Source organism: Folsomia candida, unplaced genomic scaffold (assembly GCF_002217175.1).
Source record: "Folsomia candida strain VU population unplaced genomic scaffold, ASM221717v1 Fcan01_Sc129, whole genome shotgun sequence".
Lineage (NCBI taxonomy): Eukaryota > Metazoa > Arthropoda > Collembola > Entomobryomorpha > Isotomidae > Folsomia > Folsomia candida.
This window is the reverse complement of record NW_019091321.1, coordinates 1-13,260: the sequence shown is the minus strand read 5'-3', so window position 1 is coordinate 13,260 and position 13,260 is coordinate 1. Positions and strand designations below refer to the sequence as shown.

The window sequence follows — 13,260 nt, the reverse complement described above, 5'->3', positions numbered from 1 at the left end:
ACCTTCAACCATGCTGCACTAAATAGTATACACTGTGCTTAATTGTTATTAGAGTAGGGGCCGCGAAGGTGGAGACAGGGGAAAATGTCCGAGTTATTTATGTCCCATCATGTCCTCTATCCTACAATGTTAATGCCCCAGATATCCCCACAGCGACAAGGGGACCTGTCCCCACGGTTTATTCGATTCCCATCATTTGCATAAATCCTGACTCCCCTATCCTACAAGTTAATTTCTCAGATGTCCCCACATTTCCGCGGCACTGATTAGACTATGACTGACTACATACCGCTCTCTGTAATCATGCTTCACTTCAATTATTACCTCTACACCCACACCCGGAAAACCTCACTTTAATTCACATTTGTGTACAACCAAATGCATACATACACTTGCCTATGTAATATCCCAGTGGCCGCGGATGCCGTGGGGAATGTCATTGTGGATATGGAGGAAGGTTTATACTAGTGGGATATCGAATAATAACGTGGGACATTGTCCCTCTTCCCCCACTTCCGCGCCATGCTAGCTCGTAGTAATCTATGTACCACTGCTGCTGTTCCAGCATCATCAACTCCTCTCTCATAATAATGTTCCTCCGTAACTTTTAATTCGCCAAGTTTTATTCTTCGTAACGTCCAGTCAACTTTCTCCTCCTTGTAACTTACCAGTTACTTCTTCTCCAATCAACTTGTATGCTTAAGTACATACGAACGACTTGTGTGGCGTGGTATTCTGTCTGTGATGTTGAGCGCTGCTGTGTAAGCGAATGTTGTAGTTTAAGTAGTAAACGAGGTCTGAAAAAACCTCTACTTTCACTTCCTTCACTTCACTCATTAGAGGAGACGATCATAAATCCCCGTTTTAATTAAGAGAACTCTGCAAGCAACCGAAATCTAACCGCTTGGGAAATTCGTACGTATTATCATTCAACCGCTATTATATTATTATTACGAACAAACAACACTAATTTCTTTCTCTCTCGTCTCTCGTCGTCTTCTTTAAATATGTTCGTTCTTCATGTCATGAGCACGCTTTTTTTTTAGACGCCACAAAAAACTCGCATATTTGTAGCAACGAACGGTTTTGAAAGTAAATATTGCATTATAAGCGCAGTACCAGGAAGATTTTCACGTCAAAAAGTGTAACAAAACGGAAAAAATAGACTAAGTGGCGTTTATGCTTACGTCTTCGCATGTTCTCCTCTAAATCCGATTTTTTGATGGGTCGAAATTTTTAAGTGGCGTAGTGATAATTTCGCTCAGCCAACAGAGGAGACGTGACGATACGTGAAGCATAAACGCCACATTAAGTTCATTTTACATTGATTAAAGAAACACTTCGATTTGATACACGTTGTAGGAAATTCAAGTAATTTCAGCGAAGGAGTAAGAACTTGTCGTTTCGCGTGAAAAATCTGTCCGAAGTACTAGGCTTAAAAGCACGAAATATGTAAGTATTTATTAGCATAATACCCATAGTTGAGTGAGCTTAAGAAAAGATTTACAATTTTTATTTATTCAAAATAGGTAGTAGAAAGTTTTTCTACTTTATTTATGTATACATTTATTATGAGTCCCGAACTATTTATAGATATTAGAATAAATAAAGCACTAATTTGACTACGCATGTATTTTACCATGTATAAAAAATGTAATTGCAAATCATGTAGTGGACACTGCCTTCTAATCTAAAGTATCAGTTTTATACCAAAATTTGTTAATACTTTGCACACAAACAAATAGTATTTAATATCTTAATTTTTGAATAATAATGATTAGAATAATTTGTATTAGACTAATTGTAAAAGTTTTTTGGGATGTGATCGAATCGACTAATTAGAAAAAAACCTGAGCTTTTGTATACAAATTCATAAAGTTTGTTAACTTTAACAATTATAAGAACATATTTAGGACGTGTAGTATTCTGTACTTCATAAAAAGCAAGCAAATTTTACATGTTATGCAGTAATTATTGGAATAATAAAAATAATAAAAGTTGTTATAAGATTTCTTGTCAATATTATGATCCAGACTCTTCTCTGCTTAAAATCCGGGTTGTTGGTAGACAACTCTAAAAATAGAAAACCATGCTTTGCATACAACCAAAACTATAACATTAAAGAGAGCGTTGCACTTATTCGTCGTGTGCGTAAAAAAACTTTCGAGCATTTTCCCGTTCGGAAAACCGGCTAGTTTTGAATTAGGAATGAGAGCATGTTCAAAAACACATATTTATTTTGATCATCTCAGTTTTTCGTTACGGTTACAGCCTCCTCAAGGCTGTTGACTAAAAGGAGAGGATCAAATAGGAAATCTAATTTCCTCATCATAATCGAATCTTGTCAATAAATAGTCGAATCGTAGCAAATAAAAGATAATAAGAAGTTGGTGACAGGGAGGAAGTGCCCACAGCGCCCGGAAAGTGACCACTACTCGGACTTGAGAAAGTCAACAACTACTTGCAGCCATCCCTCGAGTCTGGACGTGGACAATATTGCTGGCAACAAGTCGGTAAGTACAAATCTGAAATCCCAGTATCACACACACACATTGTAGATAAATACAGTGGCCGCGGAAGGGTGTGGACAGAGGGACAATGTCCCCACGGTTATTCGATGTCCACATTATCTGCTCATCTCTCTCTCTCTCTCTCTTATAGTTATCTCTCTCATATCCTACAATGTTAATGTCCCCACGGCTTCCGCGGAGTGTGTTAGTAGTGGATCATGTTGTTCGGCCTGCTTGTGAAGATCTTGTATTTGGACGGAGCAGACCATTTCGAAATTTTGGTATCGCGTGTGATGTCATCATGACCGTTAGTCAGATAAAAGGACGACACCTCGTCGAAATATGTTTTTTCTGTAGCAGCAGAAACCTTTAACATTTAATTTTATTGTGCATATGTACACACACACACGACCAGAAGAGGGGGACGAACGATGACACTTTCACTTTACTCACTTTCCCTTCAAGTTCTTCTGCCGACTTGTGAGTGATTTTCTCCCGTCTACTTATGCAAAGTGTACAATTTACTATTCAAATGATATGTACCCCACGCAATGAAAGTGGCAAACTTGACATCGTTTTGGATCACAAATTGAATTTTTTAAATTCCACGAACAGCCTGGTGTATGTAAATATGCAAATATGCCAAGATATAGTATACGTTCAAAATAAATTCATATGATGAATATGACCCACGCGTGTGCCATCCAATAACATGAGTAAACATTTGTTTAAGTGAACTTTCGTGATTCTAAATGCGGTGGTTTACTGGTAGGTTTCTACTTTAAAGTCTCAAAAGTTTGTTGAATTTTCAAAATTTTGTTGACCTTCTTCAAAATATGTAAGTGTTGGTTTTGGTGGTATAACCGCTTTTCTTACTTTTTCACTTTCACCACGATCAATTGATATTTGTCAAAACCTTACAGAGTGATATTTATTTGGAGCAGATTTTTTTTTCCAATCTTTTTCCTACACAAAGTAATACAATTTGCTGGTATCAACCCTCTTAAACTAACAAGGGAGGACTCTCAGCATATGCTTTCCTATTTTGAGCAAAATAATATCAATCGATGACAAATTTAATTAGGATGAAATTTGCGAAAGACGCGATCTCCCAATGGGCACGTTTGGCACAGATGTTTGCATCAAAAGAGGAGAAAGCGCGACTTCAAGTTGACAAATTTTACACTTTCCAAATTTGCTGCGTGCTTTCTCCTCTCCGGATGCAAATTGCTCCGGAGTGCCCATTGGGAGATCATGCCTTTTTCAAATTTCATACTAATCAAATTTGCGATCGTCTGACACTAGTTTGTTCAAGTTTAACAGAGATATTTTCATCCGAAGAGGAGAAAATGCGCAGTAAATTAGTGTAAAATTTGTCAACTTTAAAGCGCGCTTTCTCCTCATCGGATGCAAATATCTCTGCTAAATATGCTCATTTGGAGGTTGTGCCTTTCGCAAATTCCATGCTAATTAAATTTGTGATCGATTCCCACTGGTTTGCTCAAAATCGGCGAGCATACGCTGGGAGACCTCCCTTGTACGTAGGAAACTACCCTTCCCAACAAAATAATCTCATGAATTGGGTTATTGTGAAGGAAGAAATATTAGCCGAGGACACGATCACACATATCCATCCATCCCTCCATTCAAGATTTATTGCACGAGTTTATTTCATTTTCAAGTGGCAACTGTTGACTGCATCCGCATTTTCTTTAAATTTCTTTCTCTCTTCATACAAGGCTTCACTCAATTTCTTATCTCTCCTCTGTCCCCCATACAGAGAAGAATTTGGGGACAAAAGTGAAGAGCGTGTGACTGACTATTGCTCTACACCAGGGTTTCTGTTACAATATTATTTTTATGCTTGCATGGTGCATAAAAATCCATAAAGATCCATAAAATTGTAGAACATGTAGGGAAATCATTTCATATTTTGAAGAAACTTCATATTTTCATGGGGGCAAGATTCAATTCTCTAAATTTGTAGTTCTTTTAGGGAGCGTCCATAAATCACGTGATCGATTAGAGGGGGGGGAGGGGTCTGAAATTTATCACCAATTATCACAGGGGGGGGGTAGATGGTCAGATGTCACGTGACATGAGTAAAGTTTTGTTTAACTTTTGTATATGCCAATAAATGTCATCAGAGTTATATATAAACTCTCTTGGCATACCACACGCACGTTATATAGATTTGATTTTCATTTTGCACATTTAGAAACTTGCTTCGACTTAAAATTCTTGTCTGACTGGCGTTTTAAAGATGGAGTTATTTACACATGTGTGTAGCTTTAATTTGATTGATGATTTAAAAAACACTGGACTAATATTGCTACACTCTTAGCAATCTGTACTTGATTCCGTGTAAAAAAACACCTTTATTCGGGGTAAAAATCAAGCATCCATACTGTATAAAGTTGCATAGACAATTTTGGAGGAGGGTAACCAGTTTTACTTTTTTTCGAGTACATTCCCCTGCTAGGGAATGCCCAAAATTAAATCATGTTGTCCGGAATATATTCCGGACATGATTTAATTTGAGTCATCATCTCCTGTCACGTGACCGGTGGGGGGGCGGGGTAGCGAAATTATCACCAAATGTCACTAGGGGGGGGGAGGGGGTCAAAATTGTCCAAAAATCGATCACGTGATTTATGGACGCCCCCTTATGCGTTTATCGTGCATAAAGCATAAAAACGCGTAAAATGCACAAAAATCTATAAAAACGCAAATCATGCAATTCATGTATGAAATTTCATATTTTGAAGAAATTTTATATTTTCCTACCCTGTCAAATTGGGACAAGATTATCTCAATTTCTAGTTATAATTCCACCAGGGTCACTTTCATTAATTTTTCATATTAAAAACCTACTCCAAGCAACTTTGCGGGGCCTTTTAAGATGGCATTAATACCATCTTGGTGGTTAATGACAACACATTTGGGTGGAAAAGACCCCCACCGGCCAACCACTTTGCCGATCATGCCCATCTTCGAACTCATCCTTGCCTTTGATCCGAAGATCAAGTGTACAAAATTTCAAGTCGATAAAATGTGTTTAAAGAGAGTTATCATGCGTACAGACAGACGGACGGACAGACAGACATCCTGACAAATCTATAAGGCCATCTTAAAAGGCCTAAAACTGAAAAAAAACTGTTTGACACTAAAATACTAAAATGATGAGGAAAATACCATAAAATAGCACAACAACGATTTCTTACTATAGTTAATCAAATATTTAGAAAAATTACAATATTACAATATTATTTACTCTTATATGAATAATTTTTATGCATTCTCGTGCATTTTCATGTACTTTTCCAGATTTTTGGTTGGTTTTATTAAACGTACCATAAAATGGCCCCATGATTTCTTAATCAAATTTTCATGATCAAATATTTAGAAAAATTACAATATTATTTACACTTAAATGTTTGTTATGCATTTTCCCAATTTTTGGTGTGCGTTATTAAACTTGTAAAAACATTTTCTGTTCAATAATTTCATGCATGCGTTTTTTTACAAGGAGAAACCCTGCTGTACACGCGAACGAAGAAAGCAGCAGCAAATAATAATGGGGAAAGCATCCAAGGCAAAAACCGCAGCAGCAGCGAAGAACGTGACAAAGCCGGCTTCTGAAAAGAAAGAGAATCCAGAAAGTGATTCCATTTCAATTTCAAAGGACGACTCGAACAAGAACAACTTCAAATGTGGTGTTCACGATTGTCCCGTCCCCGCCGTGTCGAGATGCGGCGGCTGCCAGAAAGTCGGCTATTGTTCGAAAGAGCATCAAAAGTTGCACTGGAAGGATCACAAGGGGGACTGTTGTGGGTGGAAGGTGTCGGAAAATAAGCGGCTGGGTCGATTCCTCATCGCCGTGAGGGATGTCAAGCCGGGAGAAATTATTATGCAAGAAAAACCTCTGATTATCACCCCTCCGAAAATCACCCTTCCGGTCTGTCTCGGTTGTTACAGTGAATTCAAGCCGGATGGAGTGGTGACGGATGGTATGCAATTTTAGGAAGAGTAAATATATTAGAAAATATGTATTCGTTGGCAGTGGCCGCAGAAGCTGTGGGGACATATGGGGACGGTAAAATTGTGGGGTGGGGCAGGGCGGGGTTTATATAAGATAGGCAGATGATGCGGACATTAAATACCCGGGAAGAACATTGTCCCTCTTCCCCTCACGCTTCCGCGGCCACTGTATTGTTGGATATTGCATGTGCATCTGTTACATACAAAATGCAACACTATGTGAAGCATGAAGAATTGCCCAATTTGCTTAATCTCACGATCGCACAAGTATGTATGTAAGGTCCAGAGAGCTGATATGTATTTAGGAAAAAAAGATGAAATATGGATTTAATATTTACGAAAAAATTCCAAAATATTTACGAAATATGTTTGTACCAAAAAATAAGAATTTTCTCAAAACTTGTAATTTTGAAGTGGATTTTTTGTGGTACAATTTTTTTTAACAGAAAAATTTCGTCTCACACCCTAGAAAAATTTGAAAAATGTGTATATGTATTTTTAGGCCTTTTAAGATGGCCTTATAGATTTGTCAAGATGTCTGTCTGTCCGTCCGTCTATCCGTCTGTAGGCACGATAACTCTCTTTAAACAAAAGCTATTGACCTGAAATTTTGCATACTTCATCTTTGGGCAAATTGTAAGGTTGAGTTCGGAGATGGGCATGATCGGTCAAGTGGTTGGTCGGTGGGGGTCGTTTAGGTGGATCGGGTGGACCGTAACAAAATTTAAATGCCATAGAAACGTTTCAAATTTGTCGTGGGAGGCTGAAATTTAGCACGAAGTTAATAATATATCACATATTTGATATTAGGAGTTCGACTTTCAGTTATCAATGCCATCTTAAAAGGCCCCGCAAAGTTGCTTGGAGTAGGTTTTTTAATATTTAAATGATCTACGCATTTTTCAAAGCATAGTTATAAATATTTATATGTATATATGCAAACCTAGAAATGTGTGACAATATGTAAAAAAAATATTTTGAAGTTTTTTGGATAGTTTAGGGGAAAAAATGCTTAAATACATATCCGCCCTCTGTTCATCTCTCAATTTCAGACGGTAAAGGCGTCAAACCGCACGCTTGCCAGAATGGATGCGGCTTTCCCATGTGCAAATCTCCACTTTGTTGCAACTCCCAGGATCATAAGGCCGAGTGCGCCTTGGCCAAATCGAGGGGAAAGGTTACGATTAAATATGCCGACGGTGAACATCCGCTCTATCAACTGATCGGAATCTTGCGAGCGCTCGGACTCAAAGATAAGAATCCTGACGTCTTCGAGAAACTGGTGAATCTCGAAGCAAATGTGGAAAAACGGGAGGAATTCGTTAAAGCCATGGAGGCCGAGGAAGGTGGTGGCGGGGGACCTGGTGGCAGTTCCACGAGTAACAGCACCGAACTCAAGCCGGCAGCAGGTGTGAAGCTAATTCATGATTTCTTCCAAAGAACGGACGTAACGGAGGAATGGATTGTCAAACTTATCGGAATAATTGAGACGAACGGGCACGAAATTCCCATCCCGGATCTCGATGGGCATATCAACAGGCGAGTTATTGGTATGAAACGAGAGACAAAATTAAGTTTACTACTTTCACTTGTGACCAGTGGCCGCGGAAGCTGTGGGGACATGTGGGGACATTAATATTGTATGTATTTAGGATAGGGGAGGGGGAGGGAGGGGTTTGTATAAGATGGGGAGATGATGGGGACATCAAAGAACCGTGGGAATATTGACCCTCTGCTTCCGCGGCCACTGCTTTCACTCATGACAAAGGGAAAGTTGCCCCATAAAAGCAGTTTACGTAAAATTATGGATTTGCATATGTAGGTGTGTACCATAACTCTTCCTATCTGGAGCATAATTGTCGTCCAAACTGTGTCAAAACGTGGGATTTGAGCACTAAAGAAATTGTGATTCGAGCCAGTACACCCATCAAGAAGGGAGATCATCTTTCAATCAGCTATGTAATAAACTCACGTGGGATTCATCACCAAAATCGTGAAAATCAGCATATTTTTAATCGTTTCTAGACTCTGAGAATTTATTTTAAAATTCTGAACGACAAATTTGTAGGACAGGTCGTTGTCAATCTATTAAAAATTTGCACTCCAGATTTTGACCATTTTTGAAGGAGGAGATCTCAAGTTTAAGAAGCCGCCTTAAGAAAAACTGGAATTCATCAAAGCTGGTTAAAAACTGGCAACTCCCTGCTTTACGAATTTTAATATAAATTCCCAGAGCGAAGAAATGATTAAAAATGCGCTGATTTTGATAATTTTGGCAATAAGTCATCGAATATCCTAAATTAAGCGTTTTTTAATTAAGGGGAAGTCCATAAATTATGTCACGCAAAAACTCACGAATTTCTAGACCCTCCCCCCATTAACATGCGTCATATAGGCACAATATCCTTGAACCCTCCTCTCACGTGACATAATTCATGACCGGTCCCTTAAATATTTTACAAATTATCCAGGTGGACCCTTTATGGGGCACCGCCGATCGACTATCTCTCCTCCGAATGACGAAATTCTTCACGTGCCACTGTGACCGGTGCAAGGATCCGACCGAGCTCGGATGTCACGTCAGCTCGCTCCGGTGTCAACACTTGAAATGTATGAATATCCCGACCTCCGAAAAACGTGGCCTGGTCGCTCCACTCGATCCCTTCAAACCGGACGGAGATTGGAAATGTTTGACGTGCAAGGAAGACTACAACGTCGCCTATGTCAACTCTCTGATCCAGAAAGCTGGTCAAGAGATGGACCAACTTCACGACAAAATCGGCGACATCGCGGCCAAGGAAGACTTTGTGAAACAATTTTCGAAAACCTTGTCGCCCAATCACTTTTACTTGTTGGAGGTGAAAGTAGAGCTGGCCCAGCTTTACGGACGGACGAGTGAGGAGCCGTTGCATATGATGAGTCCGAAAAATCTCGTGAGGAAGATTAACCTCTGTGAAGAACTTTTGGTCACGCTCAACATAATTTATCCAGGTTTCCAGGAATCTTATTTTAAAAATTGGAAATTTATATATTTACTGATTATCTATTTATCCGCCTGCAGGCTACAATAGGTTGAGAGCTTTGATCATTTATGAACTCCAAGCCGCAGTCTTCATGCTTTCACAACTTCGCCGCAGTTGTGGAGATATTTCATTGGAAACGCATTTGGAAGAGTTGATGGTAAGATTTTTAAAATTTGGGTAAATTTTTGTTTGGGACCTCATTTTCGGAAAGACAATCTATCTCATGTATACTCGAATAAACGACTTTCACTTACAACAATGGAGGTCTCCCAGCGGATGCTCTCCGATTTTGACCAAACTATAGTGTCAATCGATCATCAATGTAATTAGTATGAAATTTGGAAAAGACACGATCTCCCAATGGGCACGTTTCGCAGAGATATTTGCATCCGAAGAGGAGAAAGCGACCACAGTAAATTTGGAAAGTGTAAAATTTTTCGACTTTAGTAAAAACTTCAGCCAAGGATCACCATGTAGAATATTATTCCTCCAGTTCTTTATAGAAAATGGGTAGATTCTCCTACTATCAATAACTTTCCTACACATTACATCAGTGGCGGCGGAAGCAGAGGGAGGACAGGGGACATTGTCCCCCGAGAAATTCAGCAAAATTGTATCTGGCCATTCTTTCCCATGTTAATAAGCCCATTCTCCTCAATAATCCCACAATGCTAATGTCCCCACATGTCCCCCCAACTTCCGCCGCCACTGAATGACATAACACATATTACGTAATAAAAATGCTCATTAGCATTATTACGAATGAAAGTCATTCTAAATACATACGTATCCTACCAAATTCTGCCCACCAATAAAAAAAGGTGGAAACAGAGAGAAAGTAGAGAGATCAACCTTTCAAATGCATAGAAAGAAAGTGCCCTGTGCCAATTTAGCAAACGAGTCTACAAATACAATCAAGACAAAAAAAGGAGGTATGTAAAAGTGCTCACAAGTCAATTACCGACGACGACGACTTTCACTTCACCATTTTCCCTTTATTCACTTCACCCTCGAGGTAGATTGAGAAGGAACATTTATGAATTTTTACGAGCCAATTACAGAAATGATGGTAATGATTATTACACATTTTTTTGTTTCCATTCTCTTTTAGCAATGCGGTAAGTGGATGACTGAAGTGATAAAAGTGCTCGGATGGGAAAGCCAGCATTCGATCGAGCGAAAAAGGGCAGCTGGGGCCGAGAGAGACTTGGACAATTTGAGAAAGGCTGTACTTTCACTGCAGAATTTGCCTGAACCTACGGCTACCTTATCAGTCGATAAGGTAGCTGCTGCTGGATCCAGGAATGAAAATGCAAAACCACCTTCCAGCCCGAAGAAAGGAGGAGAAAAGGAGTTATCATCACTTGATAAGGATCTGGAGAAGGATATTCTCGAAATTGAAAGATCCCATCTCACTGCGGATGATGATTCGTTCATTGAAGAAGTGTTTTAATTGGGAGAGGAGAAAATTACTTAATAATTCGACTTGAATAATGATTAAATTTTCAACTTGTTACTACTTAAATGTAAACTTTTGTCAGAAAATTACATATATAAATAATGGTACATGTAGAGTCAGTAGCCGCGGAAGCCGTGGGGACATCTGGGGACATTTACTTAAATATACTTTTGTCAGTGTATTCTGTAATAAACAATGGTACATACATGTAGTCAGGTCAGTGGCCGCGGAAGGTGTGGGGACATTTTCCTTGTAATATGGGGGAGGGACGGGTTTATATAAGATGAGGAGATGATGCGGACATCGAATAACCGTGGGGACATTGCCCACACCCTTCCGCGGCCACTGCATATATGTAGTTCAAAGACATACGTACCTACAATCTGCATTATACAAAAGATGAAAATAAAAAGACATACTGAAACTGTTCCATGCAAATACGTACATATATTTTATTCTCCTCAACCAAACAATGCATATGCCCGAGAAACATTTCCTTATTCCTTTTTTATTATACTCTTTAACCCACAAAGCTACAAAAAAGTATTCAAAAGAAGAAGCGTCAATCCTTATTATTCAGCTTAAGCAGAGGAGAGAAGGAGGAAAACCATAATGGTGCAAAGTCCGGAGGGGGTTCAGTTCAGTCTATCTCATTTTACTCATCCTTCAAACGAAAAAAAGGCAAAAACAAGTTGGTTGGCTTTACTTTACCATCGTCGTGTTATTAAACTGAGAATGAGACAGAGCCCACTAACAGAATTTACTATATCCCCCTCCTCTCCTATATTATGAAATGGGGAACCAACTCCCCTCTCCCTGGAATTTGTTGAGAGGGGATTTTCACAAAAAGTGTAATAAGAAGATGCATATGCCGACCAGACCAGTTACACAGTGGCCGCGGAAGCGTGGGGACACAGGGAAAATGAAAATGTCCCCACATGTCCCCACGGCTTCCGCGGCCACTGCAGTTACATGGGGGACCACAGCAGTATGGCCATAAAAATGGACCCATGCATCCGAAGAAGGGGAGATGGATGGATGTTTAAGAGGATAAGTTGGTTGGGTTGCGTTGGTTCTTGTGGGGAGACTCCCGTAAAGGAAGAAGATTACTAAAACTTGGTTTTCTCGTATATACACGAGGTTTAAAGGTTGGTTTATAATATTGCATAGGAAACAACGTGTTTGGTGCTTGGTTGCATGCAGTTGGATTGGATATATGTATGAGAAGTGAAGGAAGGGGTCCGTGGGTCCCCCTCTTCTTCATGTATATGAAGTTCCCCTTATTCGGCTCCACCAAAATTCAACCAAACAAACCATCCAACCAATCCAGCCAACAAGGTTGCACACAAATCATCACAAGTCCGACCGAATTCAACATTATTCAAACAATAAGCATTGTTATCGAGTGCATAATAATAAGGCTGCAAAATCGGAGAGGAAATCAAAATTGTGTCAGGTTTTAAAGGTAAGTAAGTCAAATTCTCATACATCTAGGTTTGTAATAAATTATTAAGGTACGCAAAAAAAACACGGCAGAAAAATGCAGTGGTGAAAGCAAACTCGAATTCAGTATGAGTTGCGATTCGCAACTTGCGAATTGAAGGAAACTTGAGACTGGGTATTTCTCAGAATTGTGAAAATATTGCAGTTTCTCAACTGCCCAGTGTAGCTTGGCCGTAGATTTTAGCTGCCCCAAAACATAAGGGAAGTTCGTAAACTTCATAACGCAGGAATGGGTGGGTGGTCAGGGCCCAATAATATCGTGTCAAAAGGGGGTGGGTGGATTGGATGTCAAAACAAAAAAAATTGCGTTATGAAGTTTGCGAACGTTATCTACACACCAGCTGCATATGCATTTTTTTTTAGAAATTACTGCTGTACTAATTGTTCTTGGTTTCCTATCTAGAGGTTTTCAAAATCGTCTCTTCATAGCTACATAAATATGGAGAAAGAAACCGTCTTTGAAATTGGATCCAACGATTTGTCCCATGCAAACAACTTTTTCCAAAAGTGTGCAAATCTCTTGTCCAAAAACCAACTCGTAGATTGCACAATAGTTTGTTCCGATGGTCAAGTACAGTCACATAAGGTAATCAAGAGTTTCATGTTTAGCCAGTGGCTGCGGAAGTGTGGGGACAGAGGGACAATGTCCCCACGGTTGTTCGATGTCCATTCCCCATTCATTCCACCCATCTTTTATATAAACACCTCCCCCTCCCACAGTGTT

At 39.4% G+C, this 13,260-nt stretch overlaps 1 protein-coding gene across 1 annotated transcript; it reads left to right on the top strand.

The window, feature by feature from the left end:
- The first annotated feature begins 1,515 nt into the window (after positions 1-1,515).
- Positions 1,516-11,471, top strand: LOC110862972 (SET domain-containing protein SmydA-8). The gene is made up of 7 exons (XM_022112177.2): positions 1,516-2,513; positions 6,040-6,520; positions 7,604-8,101; positions 8,374-8,510; positions 9,023-9,542; positions 9,613-9,731; positions 10,686-11,471. The coding sequence occupies exons 2-7, from the start codon at positions 6,088-6,090 to the stop codon at positions 11,025-11,027; spliced, it is 2,049 nt and encodes a 682-aa protein (XP_021967869.2). The 5' UTR covers positions 1,516-2,513; positions 6,040-6,087; the 3' UTR covers positions 11,028-11,471.
- The last annotated feature ends 1,789 nt before the right edge of the window (positions 11,472-13,260 follow it).